Source organism: Pyxicephalus adspersus, chromosome 1 (genome assembly GCF_032062135.1).
Source record: "Pyxicephalus adspersus chromosome 1, UCB_Pads_2.0, whole genome shotgun sequence".
Taxonomy (NCBI): Eukaryota; Metazoa; Chordata; class Amphibia; order Anura; family Pyxicephalidae; genus Pyxicephalus; species Pyxicephalus adspersus.
This window is the reverse complement of record NC_092858.1, coordinates 43,143,910-43,171,597: the sequence shown is the minus strand read 5'-3', so window position 1 is coordinate 43,171,597 and position 27,688 is coordinate 43,143,910. Positions and strand designations below refer to the sequence as shown.

Below are 27,688 nucleotides of genomic sequence, written 5' to 3'. Positions count from 1 at the left end.
CAATGGTCAGGCCAGACTCACAGGCTGTCAATGAAGGCTTCCCAGGGCAAGGGCAAGGGCAAGTCCCCCCCCCACATCATGGGCCTTTTGTATTCACTTTTTTTGGGGCCTTGTGTTTATTTTAGGCTTAGTGCTGTGTCCCTCATGTTTCTACAGTTATCACACTGCAAATTTATATACAGGGGCTTTTCTCTGTATCACCCTTTCTGGTGCACATTACAGGATGTGAACAGGGCTTACAAAAGTCCTCAGAGTACACAGCTGAGTCTTCTCTTCCTGTTAGCTTCTGTATGTGTTCACAACCCAGTATAGCTGGAGGTTTTATCCTTGGGGTCATTGGTGCTGGACCCCTTTAATACAAAAAGGGTGAGATTAAACTCCAATCTGCTGTAAAGCTCTTTTAAGGACAGCACCTCCAACTTCCTTTTTGTTTCCAGGTACTTGTTAGTGAGGATTTCCACAGCAGCAGACAAAGCCACCCTAGTTATTGGGGAGGGGGACAACTTTTTAGCATTTTTCCTGAAAGCATCATTGACAAGGTAAAGCTGTGTACACACTTCCAATTTTTGTCGTTGGAAAGGATCTTTCACGATCCTTTCCAACGACAAGGGAGTGCACGATGCATGAACGGTGCTGTACATACAGCACGACTGTACACACGGCAGATTTTCGCCCGATAATTGGCCGATGCCGATTATCTGGCGATAAAAATCTGACGTGTGTACGTAGCTTAAGAGTATCTCTTTCATCACACACAAAATGTTTTCAGTGTGGAAAGGCACACATTCACTTTCTTCACATTTAGCATATATCAGTGTTGGATTCTCCAATTTGACATCAGAGTATAGCAGTGATTGCTCCACTTGTTCTATTTACCATGAACACGCTCCTTAAGGTTCCGATTTGTCTGGTTAACCTCCTGAAATTCTGGTCTCATTGCACAATGTCTGGAGTACTTAAGCCCCATGGTGATTAGGTTAGCAAGGGTTTTACTCATTTAATGAAATGTAAAAGGCTCTGCGCATCTTTCAATTTAAATGTGACTCCTGGGTTTTTGTCTTTTAAACACCTTTGTTCAATTCTAAACCAAGACCTTAGAGACATCTGGGACCTTTCTCTTTAGATTTACTACATTCTATCAATATGGAATTAAATCCAAACCCAGCATTTTGAATAACTTGAGAAATTAATTTGTTCTAAACCACATTGTGTTTATGGTAACACATTAAAACACTGTACAACAGGATCCATACCCCAAGTCTAAGATTGTGCTCATTGGGGGACACAATGGTGTCTGTCCCATGGGTTTAAAACCATACTAGGACTAGTGGTCAAGCAGATGTTTTATAATGGAATGCAGGCCTAGCTTCTGAACTACCACATGACTTAAGCCAATCTCCTCTCTGGCTACACCATATTGTTAAAGGAGTTCTTCCCCAGGCATTTAGCAAGCATTCCAGCCATTACTCATGTATGCAAATAAAAAAAAAAGAAAAGCCAATTTTATGAATCAGTTGGTCATTCTCCAAGCCCAGTTCCCATGTTACAAGTTTATCCTGATACAGATCCCCTAATTCTGCTACTGTCTGTAACTGACAATTAAATAGTGCAATCACTGCTACAAATTTACATGTAAACAGTTTATTTGTAGCATTAGAGGATGTCAAATTTGTGTGGCTACCCAGAAGTCAACTTTAACCAGTTACAGGAGCAGTTTACATTAAAATATTCTCCAAAGAAACTCGTCAGTTTACTGGTTTGACCCAATCACAACTGTCACTTTATACCTGAGAGTAGTATTCATCTTCATTCACCTTCAAAAAGGTCTTTATATTTTAAAAACCGCACACGAGAATTAGTATTTTTCTTTAGTAGCAGTGCAGGGAGGTGGGGGTGTAAAGTTACCACCAGATTTTTATATCTGAGACAAGAAACCCAACTCTAAGAATGGTACAAGTCAACTGCAATGTGGTTTAACAAAAACATGTTTATTACATCTGCTGCATGAGACCAGTAGCTATAAAGTCCAAACTCCCAGAGAGAATCAGCATGTCAGTCCTTGACTCTGGGTTAAGAAGCATCACTTGGAAACTTCCAGAAGTACACAAGCACAGGTGAATATAGCCAGTATTCCCAGACAGGTCATCCATCATCAGATCATATGGGGTCGTTATCCATGGCATGGATCCACATAGGAGTGCTGTCTTCAGCCGGCAGGTCTCACGTGCAGCAGTGGAGAAGAAGTTTACTTAGACCTCTGCCTCATCTTTCTCCTCTTACGCTTCAGTCTAGAATAGCAATATGTATAAATTAATATCAAAGATACCAAACACAATTAAAAGTAAGCCTCCTCAGGTGGTGTGTGTACTGTAGTATGCATCTACCCATTTAAACGTAGGGTTTATTTGTATGTGAATGCAGTGTGCTGCAACACTCTGCCATGCTAGGAAATCAATCCAAAACAAATTAACTGCTAGAAGTTTAGATCTTGCAAACTATGCATTAGGCTGAAAAGCAGAAGTTCCAAGTAAGCTTCAGAACCCTGTTTAAATGAATGGCACTGCACACTTTCCTAATGCATGCTTTAACATAGTACCTATGCAGGTGGAGCATGCGAGCCAATAATGTACACATTCTAAATTTACCAATAGCAACCAATTCTGTATTATTGCAGAAGCTGATAAACCTAACTGAATGGCTACATAACAGACTGGCTAATAATCCTTTAATCTGAGAAGCATAAAGCACTGCACCCAGAAAATGACTGAAAAGTGGCCGACTGTGGTCTTTCAGCCTTGAGAATGACAAGCGTCCCAACACCAGGTACCAAATCCTGAAACCACAATCACTACAATTGAAGTATTCAATTCTATTACTAGGTGCAGGTTTTAGATTTTGCAGGAGGTGTCACTTCAAGGTCCAACACTCACATGTATATTTGCTGTGCCAGTTACCATAAAACACCACATCTGCCCAGCTAAGATTGAGACACCCCTACATGCTTCTGAGAAGTCAAGTTTTAGCTATCAATACAAACAAGAGTTGCTGTCTGTTGATCTCTATGTCTGTTGTCTGTGTTGATCTCACAGAAGCTTCACACATTGTGAAATCTAAATTTCAAATAGGCAAGCTTGCAAATAAATAAACAATGCTCCTTTAATATCAGTACCATACTGCTCCCTGCAAGCAAAGCTGTGCTTCACCCATACTACCAGGGGCATATGATTGCCTGCAGAAACTACAACATGAGCAAGTCAAACACAACTGTCCCCCAATAACCAAGTACAGCAAGGAGCGAGGTGTAATATGTTAAACGAACGGGTTCTTTTGTATGTCCTTATCAAGTTCCCTTAAATCTGGAGAGCCATTGATTGCTGGCATCCTATAACATGTAAGACTAAGCAGGTACTATTTTTCCCTTCAATTCCCATGCAAAAAAATCATCACCGACATGGCAAGTTATTATCAGACACTAAAGCTATAGTTCAGATTGGATACACTTCATGATCATCCTATATATTCTCCAGTAAAACTGAACACCAGCAAGTCATGTGACCAGCTACGCATGCTCCTCATGTATTCCCAATCCTACTGCATGAGATATTTAATCCATCATGTGCTCAGTCTCACTGCAGCAAGAAATCACCTGCAATAGTTTTACTATATGGGAGTCCTGCATAGCACTGCAGTGATGGTGCTGCAACACAAAGCCAAATTAATGGGAGACAACCATATAATTATAATTAAATCAGGTTAGGCCGGATTTATAGTACAGATCACTGGCCTACAAAAACACCTCACCTAAGGCTTGTTCCACCCAAAACAGATTGACATGTGCAGTGTTCTGCCCATGTGTGTGTGCAGAGCATTAGCTGCAAGGTAACCTGGTCATATCACCTGCTACACTAGGCCTGACCTGTATCAGAGACATTACCTCACCTACCAGCAACACATCACACACCATATACAAGTTGTATATTTATATATACACAGGATACATATATTAATATAGATGGGATACATACCTGCGCATACGCTTCTTCCTCCACTACAAATAAAGAAACATTCATTAGTCAGGATATCAATAGGAAGGAGAACACAGACCAGGCAAAGCTCACATTGCTGGTGGGATTATTTCACCATTCAGCTTCTCATGAATACAACAAGAATTATAACCAGCGGCCGACACATTTCATAAAACCCACCATCCCCCCCAATATATATTAATCTAGCACCGCATTCCCAAATGCCTCATATACACGATCACCACACAATAACCAAGCTACTAAGAAAATGGCCGCAGCCAGCACACAAGCAACCCGCCCCAAACATCGATACATCGCCTCTTACCTTGGCTCTCATCTCGAGAAGAGAAGCCTGTGAGGAGAGAAGAGACTGGGATTAGTAATCAGTACGGATGGCGCATTATAACACAGGATGGATACAGATTGTATATAGGCCTCAACCTAAGACAAATCCACCATCGCCTACCTTCCTAAGATGGCACCAATGACAAGAGGACGTCACAGCCGCGGGCGGCCGTATTTAAGCGTCTCAGAAAGACGTCACATCCGGCTTAGTGTGCTGATGCCGCAAAGGTCACTGGGGGTTGTAGTTTACTGGGGAGATAAGAAAAGCTAATACGGTGGTTTTATTCGTGCTATTATTAATGCGCAGGTCCGAATAAAACCCTGCGTATTGCAATAGCTTATTAGTGACGGCTGTGCAAATTAAATTGGAATTTTATTAGAAAAAGTATTATTTATAATAGGACATGACATCCTGAGCATGGTTACAGCATGTGCTATACAGATACCAAGATAGAACAGACATGGCTTATTATTACAGTATTTCTATAGCACCAACATATTACACAGCAATGTACAATAAATAGGGGTTGCAAATGACAGACAGATACAGACAGTGACACAAGAGGAAAAGACCCTGCCCTAAAGAGCTTACAATCTAATCTGTCATCCTCTTTAAATTAAATTTGTTCAGCCTGAAATCCTGCAAACTGCCAATCCAATATCTCCGTGGCCAGTAAAGGTTTTATGTATCTAGTCTGCCAATATATCAGCGATATGGGTGTTATTCCTATAAATAATATTGGCATAAATGTTTTCTTTTCGGCCAGGTGGCAGCCCTGCTTGTATTGCAATACATGCCAACCAGACATGATGATTTGTAATATAAAACTTGCTACACGTGGATTGGGGCAAATAACATGTGACTGCAGAAGGATCAGTTTGCTGCCATATACATATTTTAGTCACTTCATCTGACAAGAATGAAAACCTTTCTGCTTAAATCACTTGTGGCAAATTCCCTGCACATTGCCCTTTATTGTGTTGCTGGACCTGCAGTGTGACATATGGACAGAAAGTGCTGCTTGAACATTTAGGAACCCTTTAAAATGTTCAGTATTTTTATATAAAAACAACCCAAAACTTCTGATTTTCAAACAGGTGCTAAAAGTAGATGAAGAAAACCTAGCTGGAACAGTACAGCTTTCATTAAAAAATGACACTTCTACTTCCGCAGAGCCCTTATTTGCTCCACAATCGGCTTCCATTCAGAATCTTGGTGTCCTGAATTCTCTCGTTGTTCTGGCGGAGAAGAACTAGTGGGTGCCAGCAGGCGCAAAATTGGGTGACATTTCCTCCATGCATAAGATCGGCACTTTTTTTACATTGCGGGAAAAGGTGAAGGAGCAACCTGAAGCCTACCAGGATATGTGACATAGGTGTCACTATAGGCTACATGCTTCCCATTCAGTCTTCACTACATCAGGGGTAAAGAGAAGTTATCTCTAGTTATCTACATTTCTATATCAAGTAAAAATGTAATGATAGGTCCTCTTTAAACAAATAAAACAAAATTATTCAATAATGTAGCTGCGTGTGGAAAAAGTAGCTGAATTGTGCTCTCAGTATTTGTGGTGACCTCCTTATGCAGCAATAACTGCAACTAAATTTTAAACTCCGCTAGGCAGGTAGGCAGGACCAGAGGGGAAATTTAAAATATTGAGGATTTTTAAATGTACCACTTTTACATTTAAAAATCCTCATTAATCATACCGCCAGGGAGGTTAAAGTAGCAACTACATGGCAAAAACTAGGTGACTGATAAAATGTATGATTTGTGACTAATTTATTAAGGTCAACAATTTTTTAAAGAAACTCCCTTTACTGTTTACTTTTTAAAAATATTTCTCTCTATAAAAAATCCCTATTTAGGCTATTCTGGTTATAGTCATCATCACTGAAAGCACAGGGATCCTCTTCTTCATGTGATAAATACTCAAGTCTCCACCAAAATCCCCACAACAATCAGACTTAAATACTGATAAAACAAGCCCCACAGTTAACAAATAAATAATATAAACCCCAGTCATTGGCGTCGGTGGGAGTTAAAGGCATCAAATGAAACCAAATCTCCACTAAACCTGGCTAAAATGGGACAGAATAATTTGCCATATCCCAAATGAATAGCAAATATGGAACCCCATACTGGTGTCTGCAGAAGATTTTGATGATACATTTTCCTGAAAACTGCCCATCTTACTCCCTTACATAGGGGAATACAAAGTCGCCTTCACAACTGTAATTGTCTTTCACAGCGTTAACTTCATGGTTGCATTCTCCATTTGTTTACCACCAAATGTGATTCTACCAGCCTGTGGGCACAGGAGAGCTTTTTCTTCTTGGGTGTTTCAGACAAATGGTAAAAGGGCTCTGTTGTCTCTGTTCTCACACGGGGAGCCTAATTCAATGAAATCCGCGCTCGCTGGTTGCGCGTTATTTCGCGCCGTTATATCGAGCCGGTTTACCGCAGGCTGGAGTCATATGCGCTCGTTCATTCGCATCTCACTTCAGTTGCTGAATTGCGCGACGGCGTACGATTTCGGATCGCGAATACGAATGCGCGAGCGAGCGTCCGATTCTGCTTGATGAATTAGGGCCACTGACTATACAATATTATGTAAGGTTGATTTGCCTAGCCCAGAAATTCAACCCAGAAACTCTTTTAAGTCAGGTGGAAAGCAATTACAGGTGGGTGGCAGGCCCTGTATTGTAACCCAACTCTTTAGTAACCACCCAAAACCATTCAGGTGTTTACTGAAAAGTGCCGGGTGGAACCTCCGGCTAAAAAGGACTGGGGAGAACACTGCCTAGTCAAAATAAAAATGCATACATGCTTATATATGGCCCGTAGCTCAAATCCTTTAAAAACCAAATAATATTTTTTTATACTTGATTTATATTACCTTGCATTTCAAACTTCAAACTCATATGTAGAGTTATGATTGTAAGTTTTCAATGCAATCTTTATATGCAACCTTTTATCTTAGGAAAAATGCTCTAACTAAATATTTTTGTAAATGTGTTTAACCACCTGGGCGTTACACTGATGTCTAGATTTCTGTTCCAAAAGCGGTACACTGTTTTTCATGATTTTTTTTTTTTTTTTTTGTAGAAGGTGCTGAACATAGCATCCTGAAAAAAAAAATCACAGCACCCTGCTCAAGTGCCCATGTAAGCAGTGTGCTGGCCTCCTGATAGGAGATATGCTAGTATTAAAATGCATTATACAGCTGGTGTTAGTTAGTAGTACACATTCTTGGGCATTTGCATGCAGACTGTCCTAGGTGATCCAGAATGTCATATTTAATCACTAATAAAATAGCTGAAATCTGGTGATGGAAAGGGACAAAGACGGGAAAGGCTAGAATGTGCTAAATAAGGAAGTGTTGATATGACTTACTACAACATGCACACTGTGAGACAATGACTATGCGCAGTGAAATTTGAGTAAGCAAACTATACAACTGTGCAAGACTAAAGGCTAGAGTTTTGCATTAACTGGATTGGATAGGTACTAACAAAAAATAAATAAATATAGGGGGCAGGTTATTGTATTGATTTAGTACCCTCTGTGTGTGGCAGGGGAATTCTAGTTTGTTCACCCATAGGTTCTTACAGCCTTACTGAACACAACAGTCCTTTCAAATACACATATCTGTCACCAATGAATGATCGCAAGCTCTTGAGACAATAACCCTTTAGCTGATTTTTTTTCAAAGACCAACTCTGGGCTGGTATAAATTGTAACCAAGTAATGTGGCCTTTACCTCACTAATTTACAGGTAAAATGCTAGGAACCCCTAGCAACCTTTTGAGGAACCCTGGTCTAAGGGGTGTTGAATAATCTGTGCAATATGTCTTACTTCCAAAGCTTGTACACAAAGCCACTTCTCCTGCTGCTCCACCACTTGCCGACTCTCCAACTCTTAGGCTGTGTACACACATGCAATAATTGTCGTTAGAAACGAATGATCCACGACAGATCGTTCGATAATTATTAACAGAAAAAAGTGCACGACTGGTCGATAAACAAGGAATCTGGCTGGAAACGAACGACCATCCTGGCGGATCTGATTGGGCAATGATCATTCGTAATCTATTGTGTGTACGGTCGTTCAGTGATCATGGTTGTTCTGTGATACACTTTCGCCTGTACATGTCCTGCATCGTTTAAATGATCGTATCTAGTGTGTACATTACTGGTGTATTAAATACGATACAATCGTATTGTTACAGCTTGTACAGAATTGTGCACAATACGATCGTTCAAAATAATCAGGAATATATGTTGAGCGCTTGTTTTCAAACGATAATTATTGCACGTGTGTATCTAGCCTTGCAATGCAGGACCACCAATTGTCCATCACTTTTTTTTTTTTGAAAAAAAAAAAAAAAAAAAAAAAAAAAAAAAAAAAGGGGAGGGTCTTTTTGAGTAAAAAGTGTCCAGTGCCACCAAGGTTTGGTAGAACTGTAGATATCAATGGGCCTCTAAAGTGGGTTTGCATTTGATATAAAGTTCATAGGTCCAATTGGAAGATGCTAGAAAAGATTTGTTTTTAGCTCAGCCTAAAATTACCAAAAAAAGGGAGGTGGGGAGATTATGCTTATTTGCCCATTTTGCTGATATAGCCGATCCAGCCATAATAGAGATAAAAGCCAAGATTAGGCTTTACCAGTCCTGTGTGGGGTGGTGGAAGAGGCAATTCATCACTAGAATTATAGTCACCTTGTTTTCAGATTGCTCCTATCCTCCTTTACCTTCTTGTCGAGGAGTATGTCACTTTGTTGTGTCAAACATTGATTGATCACGATTACCAGAATGACAAGGTCTGACAAAGCTAATAGTGAAAGGTTGACCCTGTAATGTAAGCTTTTTCATTGCCACATTAATAAGGGACACTATTTAAGGGTGATTAACATGGCCTGAAAATTCTTAGGTAAGAAATCTTCACCTAGGGTTGGCAAAGAATAGGAGAGAAGATCTGCAACAGACTCTGAACATAGTCTGGTTCTGAGAATGGATGACAGAGAACAGCATTAACTTTGGTGCCCGTACAGAGCTGGTAACCAGCAAGCTAGGGTAAGCTGGGACAGACTCTTCCATTATAGGAAAACTTCCATTGTCAAACAAGTGGAAGCAGAAACCATAGAGAAAAAACAAAAGCTGAGGCATGAACACCCTAGGGTAGCAATACCCACAGGCAGAACTATCTTATCTCAGTCACCATTAGGCTGCGTGCAGAACAGGAACCGGAGCTTGGAGTCAGACATGCTGTGCTAAAGGTAGTGAAAGCAGCAGTGAAACATGGTCAAGGTGAACCACATGGTCCCCAAAGGATATCCCTGTAACTTGGGCAGGTGAACTCTGGCTGTTGCTAACCAAATCCCAGGTGGGAAATATAAGCTAAATATGAGGCTGACATGCAGGATCTAATACCCAGAGGGCATTGCTAGATATGCCTTGCGAAGACACCGCTCAAGAAATGGATCTATGAGCCTGATATCAAGAATCAATTGCTCTCATTGGCAAGACTCCCACATCAGCAAGGGCTAGTCTGCATCAACCAACAACTCTGGATTTAAAAAGACTCATGAAAAAATGAGTCCCAACATAGTGCTTTGTTTGCACCCCACCTGTCCTCAGTCCTTATGTTATTGGCAGCATGAACCCCATTTGTTTTTTTTAGGTTTACCTCCATCTTAAGGGCTGCCCTCCTTATTTTAAAACGCGATAGGTATACTGAGTTACCAACAAAAATTTACAGGAAACAAGCCAGTCCTTTTTTTTTCCCAGGACTTGTTGCTCGCTGGATACACCAAAAGAGGTGCAGAAACATTTCCTGCCCCAAATTCAGGCTGCCACTTAACCAATTTTTGGGAACATAAATTGTTATTATAGAACAAAACTTGCAGGCAATGGGTAATTTGTGTAAAAATGGCTGTGGATAAAAGGCTACCCCGCAAACAATAAGTGGGGGTGCATCTGTTGTCATCTGGTGCCAACACTCATTTACCTTCTTTTTATGTAACTTGCAGTAAATGCGTATGTAAAACATCCTTTCGCCTTCACACAAAGTGAAAAGTGGTTACACAACTCTGGAGTGACATTTTTGATGAAGTGTCCATAAAATTATCTGTAGCAGCCTACAATGGCTCAGTTCTTGTTTAAATGTTCCTAATACCACTAGATATAAAAGAGAAAGAACAAAAACAATACAAAATATTTTGCCAAAAATTTACCAGTCAGTTCCAAATTTATTTGGGAAAATATACAGATTGCAAGGGAATTTTAACATAACTTGCAGGCGTTTTTTTCCAAGAAATACATATCCAATAGTAAAATGAGTAGAAAATTAAATATTTCCTTCCTGCAATCACAGTGATATCATTTTCTAGACTGGAATTGCACCACAGGGCAATCGCAACCTATGACCTCCATCTGCAAACATGGTACGCACACCAATAGTCCCTTTCATGTAAAAAAAAAAAAAGAAAAGAAAAACATTGTCCCTTCAAAATAACAGACAGGTTAAATAAGTGTATCACAACTTTAAAACATCCAGCAGTCTTTATCGGGACCCTTTCAGGCAACTAAAAAGTTATTAAGATGTAACAACACTTAAAGCCCCTGACTCACATGTTCACTAATGTATAAACATGTGAAGAAGCCAAGAACCAGTTTTAGGAGCAGAGTGGTAACCCCATATTCCTCACAGGACTAGGACGACATAATTGTGATATTTAAAAGCTAGTTTATTACATGATATAAAAATATATATTTTCCCCAGTGTGTAGGGAATGGATGGATGCATGATTCAATAATAAAACAAACCAAGATGAAAGCAGAAGTGTGGTCACATTTCTGCTGTCCTATTAAAGCAGGATCTATAGGAAAACAGTCAAAAATATTTCCAAAATATACCCAGTGTTCTCCCCAGCCCCTTTTAGCCGGGTGCACCAACCGGCACATTTCGGTAACCACCCGGCTGTTTTTGGGTGCATACTGAACAGTTGATTCACAATACAGGGATTGCCACCCGCCAAAAGTTTCTTTCCACCCAGCCTAAATAAATTTCTGGGTTGAGCACTGTATACCCACTGGAACATACCATGTGAATAATCTAAGAAGGACCTTGAACAGAAAAGTGACCATACATTGATTATAAACCTTTTCATAATAACCAATCCCAGAGGTATTTCTGTATTTTAATGACAGAAAAGGCTCAGGAGGTACCGCTTTTCACAGTATGACCCTACACAAGATCTTCAAAAGTCATTTCTAGTCTTTGAACTGTACCTGCCACACTATCTGTGGGCAATCTACTCATCAGGATTAGTAACTAGATTACAAGATGCTGAAACTAGACCAAAACCCAAACCAATTACTACATTGACATTTATGTAAAGGAATGACTATTAGTTAGTAAATGAGAAAATGAAAGAACTTTAGTCAGTTTGTTATTACCAATTCAAACAAGGAAGGGCATAGTAAATTACGAGAAAAAGTTATTATAATAGCAAAATCTGGCTCCGGACCTCATTCCCTTTTAAAATAACATTAACAATCACTACCCAGGAAAAACTGTGTCTACAAGAGGAAGCAATGTGATGTTCTCATATACTAAAAGAATGCCTTTATACAGGCTATAAAAATATATGGAGCTACAATTGCTAACAGCCTGTACAGATTATAGATTAATCTATAGATTTAGAACCATGCACACTAGATTTCAGCAAACTTATTCCAGAACAGCAGCTTACCAAGTCAGCAATGATGCCAGGTCCTATATATATTTTTACAGCACTGTACAACTAGCAAGTTGAACACTTGAAAGGATAAAGTTCATTTTAGAGCACCTAAGATTCTATGGAACACATACAGGAAAACACTGAAGCCCAAGTACTTGCATGTAGTTTCAGACAATGACAATCCTGTAAGTGCAAGCAAAAAGGAGATGGAAATAAAAGTTCGCCTAAACTAGAAAAATGGGAAATGCAGATTGCAAAAAGGAGTTTTTTTTTAGTAATCCTAAATTCATCAAGTTGCGAGAAAGTGTAAATTTTCTCAGACACTTAGTGGCTATTTTGCATGGTCAGTGCACTAAAAAAACTCACAAACAAAATCACCAAAAAATGCATTAAAATGCCGGCATTGCCAATATGTGCAAATTGGAAATAGACTTTGGTATCAGCAAGAATATACTGGTATATAACCAAATGTTACTAGTTTTGGTACCAGCTTTGGGATCACCATGATCAAGGTATACCTTGTTAAAAATCACTGTTCAATATATAAAGCATTTCCAATGTTGCACTGGGTGCCCTGCAAACTGCATAAAGGAGGTCCCTATCTCAGACTTGGCTTCAGGGAACACAGGGAAAGTAAGAACACAGAGGGCATGATAAACGGCATGTGGATTGAAGTCAATAACAGACCAAATTGAATGCATATTTAGTTTGTGACAGCAGTGGTTTTAAACTTAAACGATGACTTGTTCCAATTCTACAAAATATCAAAATTCTTTCAGAAAGAGGGTCTTAAGACTGGTTTATATGCCCGATTTTATTGGTTGAATTTATATATATTCTTTTGGTAAAGTAGTCTGGTGTGAATTCCAAAGAGGTCTTTCCCTCCGCGTCCATGTTTGTATCCAAAGGGGATGGGGAGGCCTGGATCCACTAGTACTCTGTTAGATCACCAACAAAGCCCTTTATTTCAGTTTTAATTCATTTTGTTTGGAGAGGGGAGAGGCAAAAAAACGCAGGTACTAAAAATAAACTGGCAGGTCGAAGTCAAACACCTTCAGAGTGAGATTTCCTCACTCTGTGCCTTCATTATCTTCAGCAGTGGCTTGTTCGGCATTCTTTGAAGCCTGCAAAATACAATTGAACAAGATGATGCAAGATTTGCAACTCAGAACCTGCCATCAGCAGCTATAGATTCACATTTAAATGACAAGTTTAAAGCCCACCTAATTCCAACATTAAAAAAAGGTAAACTCTTAAGAAAGTTGTGCACAAAATGCTTGTTTTATCAGCCAAATGTTCCTGCATATTAGATTTTTTTTTATCTCTGAATTAGGCTGATGGAAGGTTTAGATGTGGCGATGTGAACTAAAGTAAGAAGAATATTATTACACAATATTTATAAAGGCCGACATATTACGCAGCGCTTTAAAAGTCATGTTAGACTACATTTTCCAGCATTACAGTAGAAATCATGTGTCTATATGGCAGGACTGTGGTTACAGAAGTAGAGAGCTACTTTGAGGGGTCTTAGGTCTGTGTGAATTGGTGCACAGCTACACAATGGTTCTTTGAAAAGGTCAGTTTCAAGCATAATACTTAAAATTTACAACCATATTCTATAAATCAGTGAGACTTTAGGGTACAATATAAGAGAAAAATCAATGTCAAACCATCCTTTAACCAATTGTTTTAAAAATAATGTATGTTCCTCTATATTTATATTATTTTTATTATATCTATATCTATTATATCTATATTTTGGCAATATAGTTTTCTTCAGGAGAAACTACCAAAGATCACTGTGCTATTTCATGCTATAATTCAGAAGGAAAAATGGACGCATGAAGCTGGACTCCTTCTGCCTGGCAACCCTTTACCACTGTTCAAGTTACTTTCTCTGTATTAATTGTGACGTTGGAATTTAAGTTGTTAAAATTTCTGACTATACTGTACTACCACCGGTAAGTTCAGCAGTAATTAGTACCAAGTGTACAACATGAGTTGCATAAAGGTGGTTGGGGAAACACTGGTTCGAGAATAGTAATTAAAATAGAACTAAAGCATAGTTGTGGAAGTTTGAGGGGCGGGGGGTTAGGGGAGAAGGACACAATGCTGGGGATGTCCCAAATCTAGACTTGAAGAGCATCACACAAACTACCTTGTCAGGTTCAGGCAAAGGAACTATAAAACATGGTAAATTATTCATGCAACTTTGTACATTTATGATCAAACTGACTACTCAGGTTCCTGCATAAGCCCAATTGTGCCTGGATTTCATTTTTGAAGTGTGTTTTAGCAGTCGATATTAATCCAAAAAAGTGGTGAATTATCATCTTACCTTCTTTTTCTTCTTTTTCTGGGTCTTTCGGCTAGCTGAACTTTGAAGAAGTGCCTAAAAAAGAAAGAAAAATGAAAAACACACAACAGGTTAGGTATGATAGCTATTGTTATACTGGTTTACTACACTGTAAAATCATTATCTACATCTAACTAAACCTTATGGTATGCCCACCAAAGAGCATGAGGAAGGTTACAGAAAAGTTCCTGAAGGAATCAAAGACAACATAACTTCAACATAAACTACCTTCAAATCAGGGATAGAAATTAGTACAATCTACCATAAAGTGCAATGCAAATCCATAATTACATCCCATGGTTTTCCTAAAAAGAACATGTAGGCAATTGAGTTAAGAAATATGTGGGATGCCATTGCCGAGTTCCTAAACAAGTTACTTCTTGGCTGCCTCGATGACCCATTGGCTAATGCATGGGTAACTAGTAACTTTAGGCAAGGGTAACCAGGAACCAAGAAAAGTAGAGAGCAGATCGATAGCTAACATTTTTGAACTGATCAATAGACTTTTTAATGTTTCATTGTGGATAGTTTACAAATTATTTTTGGTTTTAATAATTTACATTTTGCAAATTTCCACTTACCTTCAACTCTGTATCTTGCACCTCAAACTCAGACTTGTACACTTCTGGCTCAAAGGGACCACTTGTTATTCTCATGGGGCCATTAGGCATCAACAGAACTGTGAACTTAAACTGTGCAACATGTTCCCCTGCGAAAGGCAATGAGACACTAATTAGCCTAATGCACATACCCACAAATACAAATCCCACAAAATTCTCCCAACCTCAAATTTACAACCAATGTCTGAGTTTTTTTCACATCAACAGTTCTTCTGCTTCTCTTTCCAATAGGAAATAAACAAGCACAGCAGATGTTTAAAATGCTTTACAACACCCAATGCCTTCAAGATATGCAAGCATGGTAAGCCTTACAGGACCATGCTTGGGAAACATTTAATTTGTTGAAGGGTTAGTGTGGGATTTCCCAAAAAGGAGGATCCTTAGCATGGATGGTGGGCATACATATTTTGGCTAAAATACAAACATACATACATAATGAGTGTGTTCTGATCTTGTGGAAAGTAAAATAAAGACTGGTATACAAGCCTGTCTGCTAAAAAAAAAAAAAAAAAAAAAAAAAAAAAAAAAAAAAAAAAAAAAAAGGGGGGGGGGGGGAATAGGTCACACCAAGAGGTTTGTTTAGAATAAATAGGTCACACCAAGAGGTTTGTTTAGAATATTTGGGCATCTGCAGTTTTACTCTGTTTTTTGTATCTCAGGATGTTGTTCACAACTATGAATGCCCATTGTGTAGGGAAACCAAAACATCATATGTATATTTTGCAATCTCACCTTCCTTTTCATAAAGTACATTGAAGGGTTGGAGCAATTCATGCTTGGCGCATTCCACCACACCCATTCTTGCCTTCTTTTCATCTTCAAACGCCCTGCAAAGAAAAGTGAATTATTAAAACTTAGGGATACAACATGTTTCACAGATTTCCTTTCACACATTATTTGAAAAAAATGCAAATAAATGTTTGCACATAAATATTTTGGCAGTCATTTTAAGAGATTTTTCATAGTAGGAACAATTTCTATTTCATACAAGCAAAACTAATACCCTTTAACACTTTAATGTGGACTACTAAACATATAAAGGTATAAGTGTAGCTTTTAGAGAACCCAGCACACATACGTATCATGGAGCAACGGTAGCTGCATCCAGCACAAGTTTTCTTGGCAATGATGTTTACCACGTGTCCTAGAATTACACTGCAAGCTTGCTTTGACATTTTATAAGCAGACAAAGCGCTTTCTAAATGTCCCAATCACCTGTACACCCAAACACAGCCCACCCCGCCAAGAAAATTGTGTTTTAACTGTTATGTTTAATGAGCAGTTGCACAAATAGTGAGACAAACATTTACAACTATCACCTTTTTAAAGGCTTTTTGATTTCACAAAAATTATGTTTTGATGGTCTAACCCCCCCCTAGCATTCTAATTATCTCTGTATTTTCCGCAAAAAGCGTAACATTGTTTTGCATGGAAATTTATTTTACATTGTAGGCTTATAATTCTTAGGCATAATTCACCGAAATATGTCCAATAGTTAATAAATTGAATAGTAAACTTTAATTAAAAAAAAAAACAAAAATATATTTAAAAAAAATTAAAAAATTATGAAACCTGTATTATAACTGTACAGTAGCATATATATAATTTATAAAGATTTCTTTGTATTGGACTTAATACAGTCATTTTGTATTAAATCCAATACAAATTTTTTCGGATTTCCCGCCGCTCCCCAGAAAACGTCTTTGCAGTAGCCGGCTGAAGATCAAAGAAAGAAGACGTGGTTAGGTCCTGCAGGACGCCAACAGGACAAGTGTTTTTTTTTTTTTTTGTTTTTAGCAATCCCAAAAATGACTCGGGATTACTTTTTGCGGTAAAATCCACCGCGAGTTACACTCGGGAATGCCGCTAGGAGGATTAAGTAATCTAAAGGCCAAAATAGTGTATTCAGCTCTGTGAGATCTATTCCTGCAGCTTTATTCATTGCAAAAAGTTAGGATTTTTACATTTAGATTTCAAGGCTTAAATTTCAAAAGTAGTATATAACACACCTAAGAGTGAATGGCATGGCACCAAAGCGTCTCTCTACTTCACTGAAAAAGGCACGAGAGGTTTTCATCTTTAGTCCATACTGCTTAGTTGGATCCCTTTTGTAAATTGTTGTCCTCTGTCCCGCGTCCTTTGCCTAATTTAAATGTAAAATTACAGATTAGTAATACATCGCACTGCAATGATCAGTAAATGGTCTGGCATTTGGGAAATACGTGAAGTTGTGTTTCCATGTACCATCATGTAAAGGATGCTTGGACCACACCTAAACTACCATTTTCAAAAACGTACCTTTCCTTCTCCAGTACTAATAAGAACATCAATAGCATAAACTTCATGAACTTCAAACTCTGCTTTTTCATGGTCCTTCCTGCAATTTAAAAGAAAACAATAACCATCTGAAAGGTAACTACAAAGACCAACATCGAAAAATATTTCAAATATAGATTTATAAATGTCTGTTGCAGCTTTAACAAACCAATATACCAGATTTATGACAAAAATCAAAGAAATATGCAGTAAAAATGGCTGCTTCTGCTTTCCTAATCCAGTGTTCTATGAATACATAGGCACACATTCACGTCAATAACTTATTGCTACTAAGTTTGTCAACCAGCAAAGAATTGCTAAAAGGCTGCAAATTACTGGTTAGAAGTACAGTCTAGAGAAAATGTAGGACTAAAGCTGCGTACACACTTCCAATTTTTATCGTTGGAAATGAACTACGAACTATCGATTGGTCAAAAATCGTTCGTAAAAAAAGTAACCAACGACGCCGACGAACGAGAATAGTCGCTGGAAATGAACGACAGGACCGGCGGATCGGATTGGACGACGATCGCTTACCATCTATCGTGTGTACGGTCGTTCATTGATCGTCCATGGTCTGAGCATGCGTGATGAACGAACGTTCGTTCACTTCCTGTCGTGCACGTCACTCAAGCGTATCGCTCAAACGATCGCATCTATTGTGTGTACAATATCTGCGAACGATCGTGTCGTTATCTGCATGTACAGGATCGGTGCTATACGATCGTTCGCCGATATCGTGCAGGATCGTTTGTCGTTCGTTTACCAACGATAATTATTGGAAGTGTGTACGTAGCTTAAGTCTGTAGACATAAGCTCCATAAAGATTTGATGATAGTAAAGGCCCATTCATACCACTTAACTGTGATAAGACATGTAATAGCCAATAAAAAAAGGAGCCTGTGCATTTTATCGTACAACTGGTTTGGCTGGTTTTGAAATCAGGAGCTTATCCAAAAAGGTTAAAAAATAAAAACTAACTGGTTAAACACTGTATATGACTAGGGGAATCATAGAACCTGCTCAGTAGTAACTATATTTACCAAGTATGTAGAATTTATTAAGGTTATTAACGGGGAACTTTTAAAGGAAGTATAACAGCAGAGGTTTTTCATCTCCCATACCATTCCCAGGTACATGCAAAAGAATCCCTATAGTTGTCCACATGGAATTAAACAGTCATTATAAATATATATCCCCATGAATGCTGTTAATAACCTATTTTAAAAGGACTTCATTCTTTCATGAAAAATGCATTCCAAAGGATTACAAATTAACGACTGTGCAGCCTAATTCCAAATAGGTCAAAAAAGTAAATTCATACATTTAACAAAGCATACACCAAAAATAACGTACTTTTGCTGGTCAGTAGGGTTTTGAATGATGGTCTTCTCTCCATCAATTACATGCTGTTTTAACTGATGGGAAAGCATCCCTAGGGTGAAATACACATGTGTTAGTTATCGTAATTTGTTTGGTCCTAGAATGTGTCACTAAGGTAATACAAGAATTGCAGCTCTACACCCAGACATCAAACTTTCTACATTTCCTTAAGAACTATTACTTAAACATAATTAAATCAGTGAAAACACGTGAAAGATATCCAGTTTTTAAATTCTCCCCCCCTCAAGCACTGAATTAAAAAAGTTTTGTTTAATAGAAATGGCCAAGTAATTGCGATTAGCTTTTTCTGTGTCAATGAACAATGAAATCCTGATGTTATTCACACTTTCTAACACCAGTACAGCCATAAACATTAGTCTAAGATTTTTGTAGGAAGTGTAGCTTGCAATACTTCAATACCTTCAATTGGATTACAGTTAAATGAAGGAGCAATCTTGTTCCATGCTTCAGTTAATTGCGTGTTCTAAAAATGAAAAACAAGCTGTGTAAATCTTTTTGGACATTGCATACAAAACAAAATTTCAGTCACTAGACTCCATGTTGTACAAAAACATTATTCAGTCATTGGAAGCAAAGGCTTTAACTCAGGGGTGTCAAACTCCTTCCTTTTTTTTTTTTGTCAAAACTTCCTTTTTTTTGGCCCCCAAAAGAATTCTTAATATGAATTGCAGCTGGCCCACCGCTACTGAAATCCATAGTAAAGACGGGCCAGCTGCAATTCATATTAAGCTGCTGTTCTATTGACGCAAGTACAATGCCACTACTAAAATTCCCTGCATCACTTGTGTCTCTGGACCAGTGGCCTCTCTGTCTATGCGTGGCCGCGCATTTTATAGACGCAAGTGATTCCGGGATTGTAGTAGCAGTATCACTCTTGTCTATTGAACAGCAGCCTATGCGTGGAGCCTGCAGAGTTTATACTGATAGTTAAGCTCAATATTCAGAAATGATCAGGATTATAATAAATTAGGAATCATAGAGCTATTGTTATAATAATTGTTTTACTGCGCCAGAGAATGCAATGTGAAGCCATATGAATGCAAATCATTTGGTTTCACATTGCATTCTCTGACAAAGTAAAACAATTAATCTCAATAAGAAGAAAAAAAGAACACATGAGAAGAGCATGCAGTAATCTGCAGTGGATTGATGGAAATATTTTAGATCAATCCACTGCATGCTCTGCTCATGTGTTCTCATTTCTTCCTATTGAGAATAATTGTTTTTTTCAATAAATTTTAAATTTGGCCCACGACTTGGTCTAAGTTTTTAATTTTGGCCCTCTGTGTATTTGAGTTTGACACCCCTGCTTTAACCCAACGGCCCGCCAAGCACTAACTAAACAAATCAAACTTTTTAGGAGCTCCATATAAATCTAAAGCAATGTATAGCCAACTTTATTCCACTTTCGTAATGATTAAATTTAATATACTTCGTACTTTAAGATGTTTAGGTTTAGGATGCCTGAACAGAGAAACGACACACCTGATTTCCTGGCTTCACCAGACGGAGAGCAGCTTCTGCACAAAAGTGAGCAGCCTTAATAACATCTGCTTTACGACCAGTCACTGGAGAGTCCTAAAACACAGGACAGGGAAATAATCAGACAATGCAATGGAGAGTACAAAATAACTTTAAATTTCAAATTAAAAAAAAAAAAAAAAACAATATACAAATCTATGAAAAAAAATACTGACTGTAGAGGATAGCAAGATTTTAAAGCTACACTGTACAGACTTGGTAGCCTGCTGGGTGCAGGTAGCCTTGAAACTTTGTTTCAGGTAGATATACGTGCCAGAAGAGATATCTCTATAGAGCTATATATCTACTTGGAATATGAATGAAAGCAGCTGATCAAACAGAACAGGATTTTGCGGTTGTAAATAGGACAAATCCAGGATTATTCTACTAAGGAAACATGACAGAAGTGTAAATACACAACCAAATACTTTGCTTAGTAAAGAGGAGATCTTTTAAGCGTCAACAAAAAAAATTTACAAGAAGGTGTCATAGTGCGGCATCAATAATTCTGATTAATTTTGAATAGGTAATACCCAATGATTTATTGGGTGGTCATTTATTGATATTAATAACAGCTTAGCTGTTTTGCAGTAACTTACTGACCATGCATATTCTTACCTTGGAGGCACCAACAACAAAACTGTGGGCAACATTAGCAATGAAGCCATCCACGTGGACTCCCAAGTCACTGAAACAAAATATTAGCCAATATTACGGTGATTCCATGATTCAGGTTCAGGATACATTATATATGTATAATCACTTCTTATTATTCTGTGCCAGAAAGATTTAATCAGTAGACAGGAGCTCCAGATATGGAGCACAGATCCCTGAGGATGAGAGAGTATGTTGGATCCAATCCATTATGGATCAAATCCTGGTTTCAAAGAGTTCAGTATTCTTATCATGTGGTATCTTAGAGTATACATGTATCTTGTTACCTTTTATCTGGCAACTCAATGCACCTAAAAGGTGCCTGCAGGTGACTTCAGCTACATTTCAGAGAACTCTACAAGTCCTATATCCAAGATATGCAAAATACTGACCCCAGCTAGATCACAGCATTGAGCCATTCCCTCTCATCTTGCAATTAGAACATCTTTGAAGGGCAGAGCCAGCTTATAAAGCAGTGGCCCCCTCCTTTTTTTAAGCTGGGTGAACCACCCAGGAGCTTTCCGTAACCACCCAGCTGTTTTTGTTTGTTACTAAAAAGTTGGGTCGCAATACAGGGGCTACCACCCACCTACAATTTCTTTCCACCCAGCTTAAGAAAACTTGAACACTGTAAAGGAAATAGGTTTTATCCATTTGATGTTTTATCTTATAAGATCCCATATTTCTTTTACATACTGTCAACATCCCTACTTATAACTTAAGGAGAACAATAAAGAAAAAGAATACATCTAGAGTGGTCCTCTGATCTGTGGGCCCCGCTGACTCCCCTGTTGCTTGCACAAAGTGCATTATTTATGTTTTACTGGTATGTATTTATATGAGGGTTTGGCATTATGATGTTGATATTTGAAACTGATGTAAATATGTTGTGAAACATGGAAGTAATAGTCTTTTTGCATTGTGTTGTAGTGCTGAGATACTTAGTTGTGTTGTACCGTATCCCTGAAAAAGTGGACTCTGTCTACGAGACGCATTTGATAAAGGACAAATCTCAGGGTATGTACTATGTCAGCACAATATATTTTAACAAATTAAGCAATGGTTTTTATGGATGGATGTGATTAATAAATAGTAAAGAAATGTTTAAGATTTTATGAAAAATAACTGTTGTTAAAGCCTAACATCTAACCACCAGCACCAAAACTAAAGCTATTTTGTTTTTAATATAAAAAGGTTATTATCTCAAAGATAAACATGACATAAAATCAAAAATGGAAAGGTAAAGAAGTTTTAGTATATTTTACAGAATTAGCATTTCCATACTTTTACACATTCTACAAAATTAAGTCATCCTTACATCTTCACTAGATCGCCATTCTTTAAGAGATAATCTTGGTCACTCTTCAGAGGAGAGAAGTGGCACACACAGTTATTCACAGATATACTTGTTGGAAAAGCAATACCTGCAATTAAAAAAAAAAAATCAATAAACAAAACTTTAGGTCTAGACAGACGGGAATCCCACATTACACACTTTTATCAAGTAGTTATGTACCTTTTTTCATTTCTTTTTCCTTTTTGAAAATTTTGCCAGTTTCCTCCATTATCAGAGCATCCCCCTTTTCACAGAGGCTTAGGATGGAAGCATCTGCAGTAGCTGCCTCAACAAGGGTGCGAAGGACCCCTAAAACAGAAAAGCAAAAAGATTATTCATTTGACAAACCTTCCTTTTTAAGTATTACAATGTTCTAGAAAGAGTGGGCTGAACAATTTCGTTAAGTATTTTGCCGTCTTGTGTGGGAGATTGCATGCACAGCTTTTTTATTCTCCAAGTAATTTTAGGACAATATATAATATTATATAATTAATCCCTGGTAGGTCCACTTAAGTCTGTCAACCAACAGGAAAATAAAATGTATTCAAAGGTAATACCACAAAGGTCATTCATTTTTTTCCTTATGGCAAGAGAATTTGTGAAAAGGATCCATGTAATTGTATCTTAGTCAATATGTCAAGATGACAGTCGTCCTTGTCTCCTACATTATCCCGCTGCTTTACTTCTCCAGCTCTGCAAATGTGTAGGCCTTATAAATCTGCTATATTGGTAAAAGGTAGACAAACTCCTACTCCAAAGCAATTAATCTAACTACCCCTCTAAAGATAGCGAATGATAAGGTAGCAATGTCAGTTCATTTCACTTCCACAGTAAAAATTGCAACTGTGTAATAACATCCTTTGTTTCAGTACAGATTCAAGGCAAATTGGTGAGTGTCGTTATGCCCTAAATATAACCTTTGTAATTGTACATATTGTACGTTTGTTATCTTTATTCTTTGTCAGTATGAGGGAATTGAAATCTTTCAAATACTTTGAGAGAAAGGAATTAATAGCAACAGTTTAATCCAATTCTAGAACTGAAGATTTATAGCTGAACTAAACTTCTACTTTAACAATTTTGGATCTCACAGGAAATTATGCAGAATGTTACAGCTGATGTCCCTTCTGCAATAAGCATTTTTATCTGCCTGATCGCTACACGGAACTCAAAAACCCATGGCAATCCCGGCTTCCCTGGTACTTGCTGGAACTGAATGGATGAGTTACGCCATCCCAGCCCAGCCAACCAAGATGGGGAAAGAATGTATCAAGGAAAAGAAGGAAGATGATGGCACCCTGCAAACAGAACAGGCGAGTATAGCAGGGTTTAGTTCCACTTTAAGGGCAGCACAAGCTTAGGGAAATACACCTATTAGAATTCTAAACAGTTACATGAACTAGGTATAATAGGTATTCTTCCAAAAAGCCACATACAAGCTAATATGTATAGCCAATTGCTTAAAAGAAAAATTAAGATTTCTGGCTGATGCATATGTTGGTTATTGCTGGTATACTTTACATTGTACTGATGAATGAATCAGTCATTTTATTTGATAAACCACCACACCCAATTGTCAACTACTCACAATGACAGCTGAAAGCTTTGTTGGTATTTGACACTCCTCCTTTTCAGCAACATATTCAGACATGTTTAATTAAAGAGAGGTCAACACCTCAAGCTAATGCTCAAAAGGTTTGAGTTTAAAAAAAATGTATATATTACACAGAAAATTTGTGTGTGTATACATATATATATTTTGCTGTAGCACTTGGATCCTAAAGCCAGGGCTTCAATAGAAGAAGACTGAAGTATACAAAGGGGTTATAATTACATTAGTGTTAGTCATTGTAACCATGTTAGGGGTTATTGTGATTGGGGCTTACTATCAGCTTGGATTGCCTAGAGATCTATGCCCAAAGCTAGCTGCACCAACTTCCTGACCACCACACCTGATCTATTCATCATGGAAAATTAGTGGAAATTGGTTTGTAGATACCAGTGAAGTCTTCGGAAGGATTAATTTATGTGTGGTGTTTATGTATCAAACCTTCTCTGATCAGAAACAATCTGATATATAGGCCCAATGGGACAAACTAAAGGATTTAAAAGAAAAACCCCTGGGTGTTAAGGCTGCAGTTTTATTACTGCATGTGTCTGTTAGCAGCTGGCTCCCTATAAACTATTAGCCACACAGCTAAAGGATGATGTTACATTTACTGTAAGTCATCAGCAACAAGTTCTTAACTTGCTCTACAACAACTTTTACAGTGCAAGCGATTAAACTGCTGTCCTTGTACCTGCTGACAGAGGTCACGAACAACATGGTAATGAAAACTGACTGACATCAAATGAAAAACCAAGGCTGTGACTATGGAGTTGGAATCAATTTCTGAGTATCTAGAGCTCAAGTCGGCAAAAATGTTTAGACTTCTAATAAATTTAAATAGTAATGAAATAAGTTAAATATCCTAATTCTCAGATACTCTCCGTAATAAACTACTTCTGCTACAAGAACAAAGCCTAGTTAGTAGTTTCATTAGTGTGAAGTCCATCTGAACTGATATACAATATGAGATCCATATAGCATTTTATTCTGGATTATACATTACAAGAAGGGTTTTCCTTTTGTTTAAAAAAAAACACTTGATTTTCTTATATAGTATTTTTTTATACTTCAAAGCTTCTTGCTATAAATAATATAATAAAGTGTCATTTCCTCAGTATTGTCTTTTGATTAAATTTTAAGGTATATCTGTAATTTCATTTTTTGGGTCCAAAACATAATTAAGGCTTTGCGGTCATGGTGTTTTTTTATAAATTCATTCACTGCTAGTGAATTAGGTAGTGCACCCCCTTCCTAGTTTGTAGATCTTTGGTTTGTCCCATGTTGTGTCATAGCAGAATTGTATAAATTGTACTTCTCACTTCCTGGCTTGGTGACCAGTATATAGGAGATATATACAGGGGACAATGTTTAAGAGGTTTGTCTTTAGAAAGCTGCTTCCACAAGCACCAGATAAAAGCACAGTTGACGCCCACCCTGCAAAAAGCAGACACCGCCTTCACATAGAAGTAAAGTTGCTGAACACTATACCATTACACCAACCATTCACTTGCACTGCCACTGATGGGATGCCTTGTATTCATAATATATATATATATATATATATATATATATATATATATATATATATATATATTATGAATACAAGGCATCCCATCTGGAGCAGTAAAACACCTGTTCCTGTTGAGGATGCTGCCATATAGCTAGAAAAATACCGTCCAATGACCTACTAATGGCTTCCTCACTCATAACCTCATCACACGCACGGCTCCAAGACTTCTCTAGAGCTGCCCCAACTCTCTGGAATGGTCTTCCTCGTCCTATTCGGCTTGCTCCTACTTTCTGCTCATTTAAAAAGCACTCAAAACCCATTTTTTTCAAACTTGCCTTCTACCTTGTTCCCAGTTCCAGTGGCATCCTCCAGTGATGTCCACCATCTTCGCCGATGCCGGCCAACTGTGCAAGCTGGCGATGCCCGGCCGGTATCTGCGTCCCCGGTGTGTGAACGTTGGCCATGCGAGGCTAGGGGAAGCAATCTGCTCGTGAGTGCGTGTCTTGGAGGGTGAGACTGTGCAGAGAGGTAGGCGGGACCAGATAGGAAATTTAGGATTTTTAAATGTACCGCTTTAATCATACCGCCATGGGGGTTAATAATAATCTTTTCTCTTTCATTATCCCGAGCGTTAGCCATCCTGATTGGCTGGGTCGGGATGATGTAACTCCCACACAGAAGTTCATTCAGTCCTGGCACACACAAGGGAAGTTGGCATTGCCGGGCATCCTGGCAACAAATGCACATGTGCAGCTCAGTGGCCATCAGAACAGTTGATGTTCCTTCTTCAATAATAGCCAACTGCCTGAATTACAAATCAGGCCTTTGTCTGCATTTTAAATAGAGCTTTTATTACTTGTTACAAATATGCCAATATAATAATATGATCGATCTGGGCACAAGCTCACTTTACAGGGCGACCCTTGACAAAACTTTTTGTAATATGTTTTCGCTCTATAAATCCTGCTTAATAATAATTTTAGGAGGTGACAAGAAGGTGATCCGGGCTCCTATGAAACTTTAACACTTACTTTGTCACCTGATTTGATTTTCTCTTACTCTGATAAAATGGATTTATATATAGGGTTCATGTGGGATAAGCCCCACTTCTTGAATCCATTGTCCCCGGGACAATAAAGGGAAATCTAATGGCACCCATGTGAGGGGTTCTATCCCCCCCAATAAAAAGAGAAAGTTTGAGCTGAACTTTCAGTTGAAATGTAACCTAGTTGAATAAAGGTCTGTATATGAATACAGGACACACATTTGATGGATGATGTGACGATTATTGCATTGTCCCTATGCCTGCTCCGGTCTGTGCCGGTCACATGGCAGCTCATTGTACGGCCATCGGGCGGGCTCCTGGTGGTGAGGCCCGGCAGACACGTGGGTGCCCGGGGATGTACGGATGCCGGGGAGGCACATGGCAGGCGGGACACGTGCGCTCACCCCCCACCCCCACAGCACGGAGAGCGGGATATTAATACCGAGATAGCAGCTTCAGCCGGCTCTCTATCGCTCCCCGGGGCCGCCCAGTATTCCCACCCCGCCGTACACACCATGCCCGGCCACCTTTCCCGCTGACACTCACTGTTGGCGATGTCGCCCCCCATCTTGTATTTTGTGACCACCAGGTCCTCGGCGATGGTCTGCTCCTGTTGCTCATCGTCACCCGACATCTTGACGTTCAGCGATCTCCCCTCTGCGCGCAAACTGGTGGCTGGAGCGCTCGGCGGATACACACGGATCGAGAAGTCAGGAGGCGGGAGCTCACCGCACGCGTCGGGTTGAGGGTCGAGCGGGTTAGCCGCAGAGGATGCCGGGTGTTGTAGTTCCCCGGAATGACGTGCGGATGATACACTTTGACAGCCGACGACCTGCGCTACCCACATTGTGCGCATGCGTGGCGAGGTTTGCTGGGAATTGTAGTCAGGACTGATAGGGTTCTGGCGGTCGCTGTAATAAGTCGGGGCGGAGTGATCTGTGACACAAAACGCGGCCTGACGACCTGGCTTGTCATTGCTGGCCTTTTGTTTTATAAAACGTGACTTATATATTATCTAATGGGTCCCCCCCAAATGACGGGGTATTAAAGGACAAGGGGGTAAAAGAAGAATCATTTTTATATAACATTTTATTATAAGATAAGAGGAGTAATGACATTTCATGGGGCCCCATAGCAACATTGTGACTTCCCCTCGGGTAACATTCACCTGAGGCATCTGCCAATGTTATTCCCCCCCCCC

General features: G+C 38.8%; 1 protein-coding gene and 1 long non-coding RNA gene across 2 annotated transcripts; both read right to left on the bottom strand.

Annotated features, from left to right (window-relative positions):
* Positions 1–1,967: 1,967 nt before the first annotated feature.
* On the bottom strand, positions 1,968–4,580 carry LOC140328854 (uncharacterized). The gene is made up of 4 exons (XR_011920361.1): positions 4,492–4,580; positions 4,351–4,377; positions 4,026–4,048; positions 1,968–2,288 (listed from the first exon to the last, which is right to left on the bottom strand). It is a non-coding gene; the product is annotated as an uncharacterized lncRNA (long non-coding RNA).
* Positions 4,581–10,590: 6,010 nt separating this feature from the next.
* Positions 10,591–27,291, bottom strand: PA2G4 (proliferation-associated 2G4). The gene is made up of 13 exons (XM_072408729.1): positions 27,034–27,291; positions 22,504–22,632; positions 22,306–22,411; positions 20,952–21,021; positions 20,298–20,390; positions 19,212–19,275; positions 18,765–18,843; positions 17,391–17,469; positions 17,102–17,235; positions 15,825–15,919; positions 15,054–15,181; positions 14,455–14,508; positions 10,591–13,240 (listed from the first exon to the last, which is right to left on the bottom strand). The coding sequence occupies exons 1-13, from the start codon at positions 27,119–27,121 to the stop codon at positions 13,187–13,189; spliced, it is 1,173 nt and encodes a 390-aa protein (XP_072264830.1). The 5' UTR covers positions 27,122–27,291; the 3' UTR covers positions 10,591–13,186.
* Positions 27,292–27,688: the final 397 nt, after the last annotated feature.

Coding starts and splice junctions, on each gene's coding strand:
- PA2G4 (XM_072408729.1), bottom strand. CDS start 27,121: ATGTCGGGTGACGATGAGCAACAGGAGCAGACCATCGCCGAGGACCTG. Junction 19,276..20,297: donor TGGTGAAGCCAGGAAATCAG/GTGTGTCGTTTC, acceptor TTTCATTTTTAG/AACACGCAATTAACTGAAGC. Junction 15,920..17,101: donor GCCATGCCATTCACTCTTAG/GTGTGTTATATA, acceptor TTTTCTTTGCAG/GGCGTTTGAAGATGAAAAGA.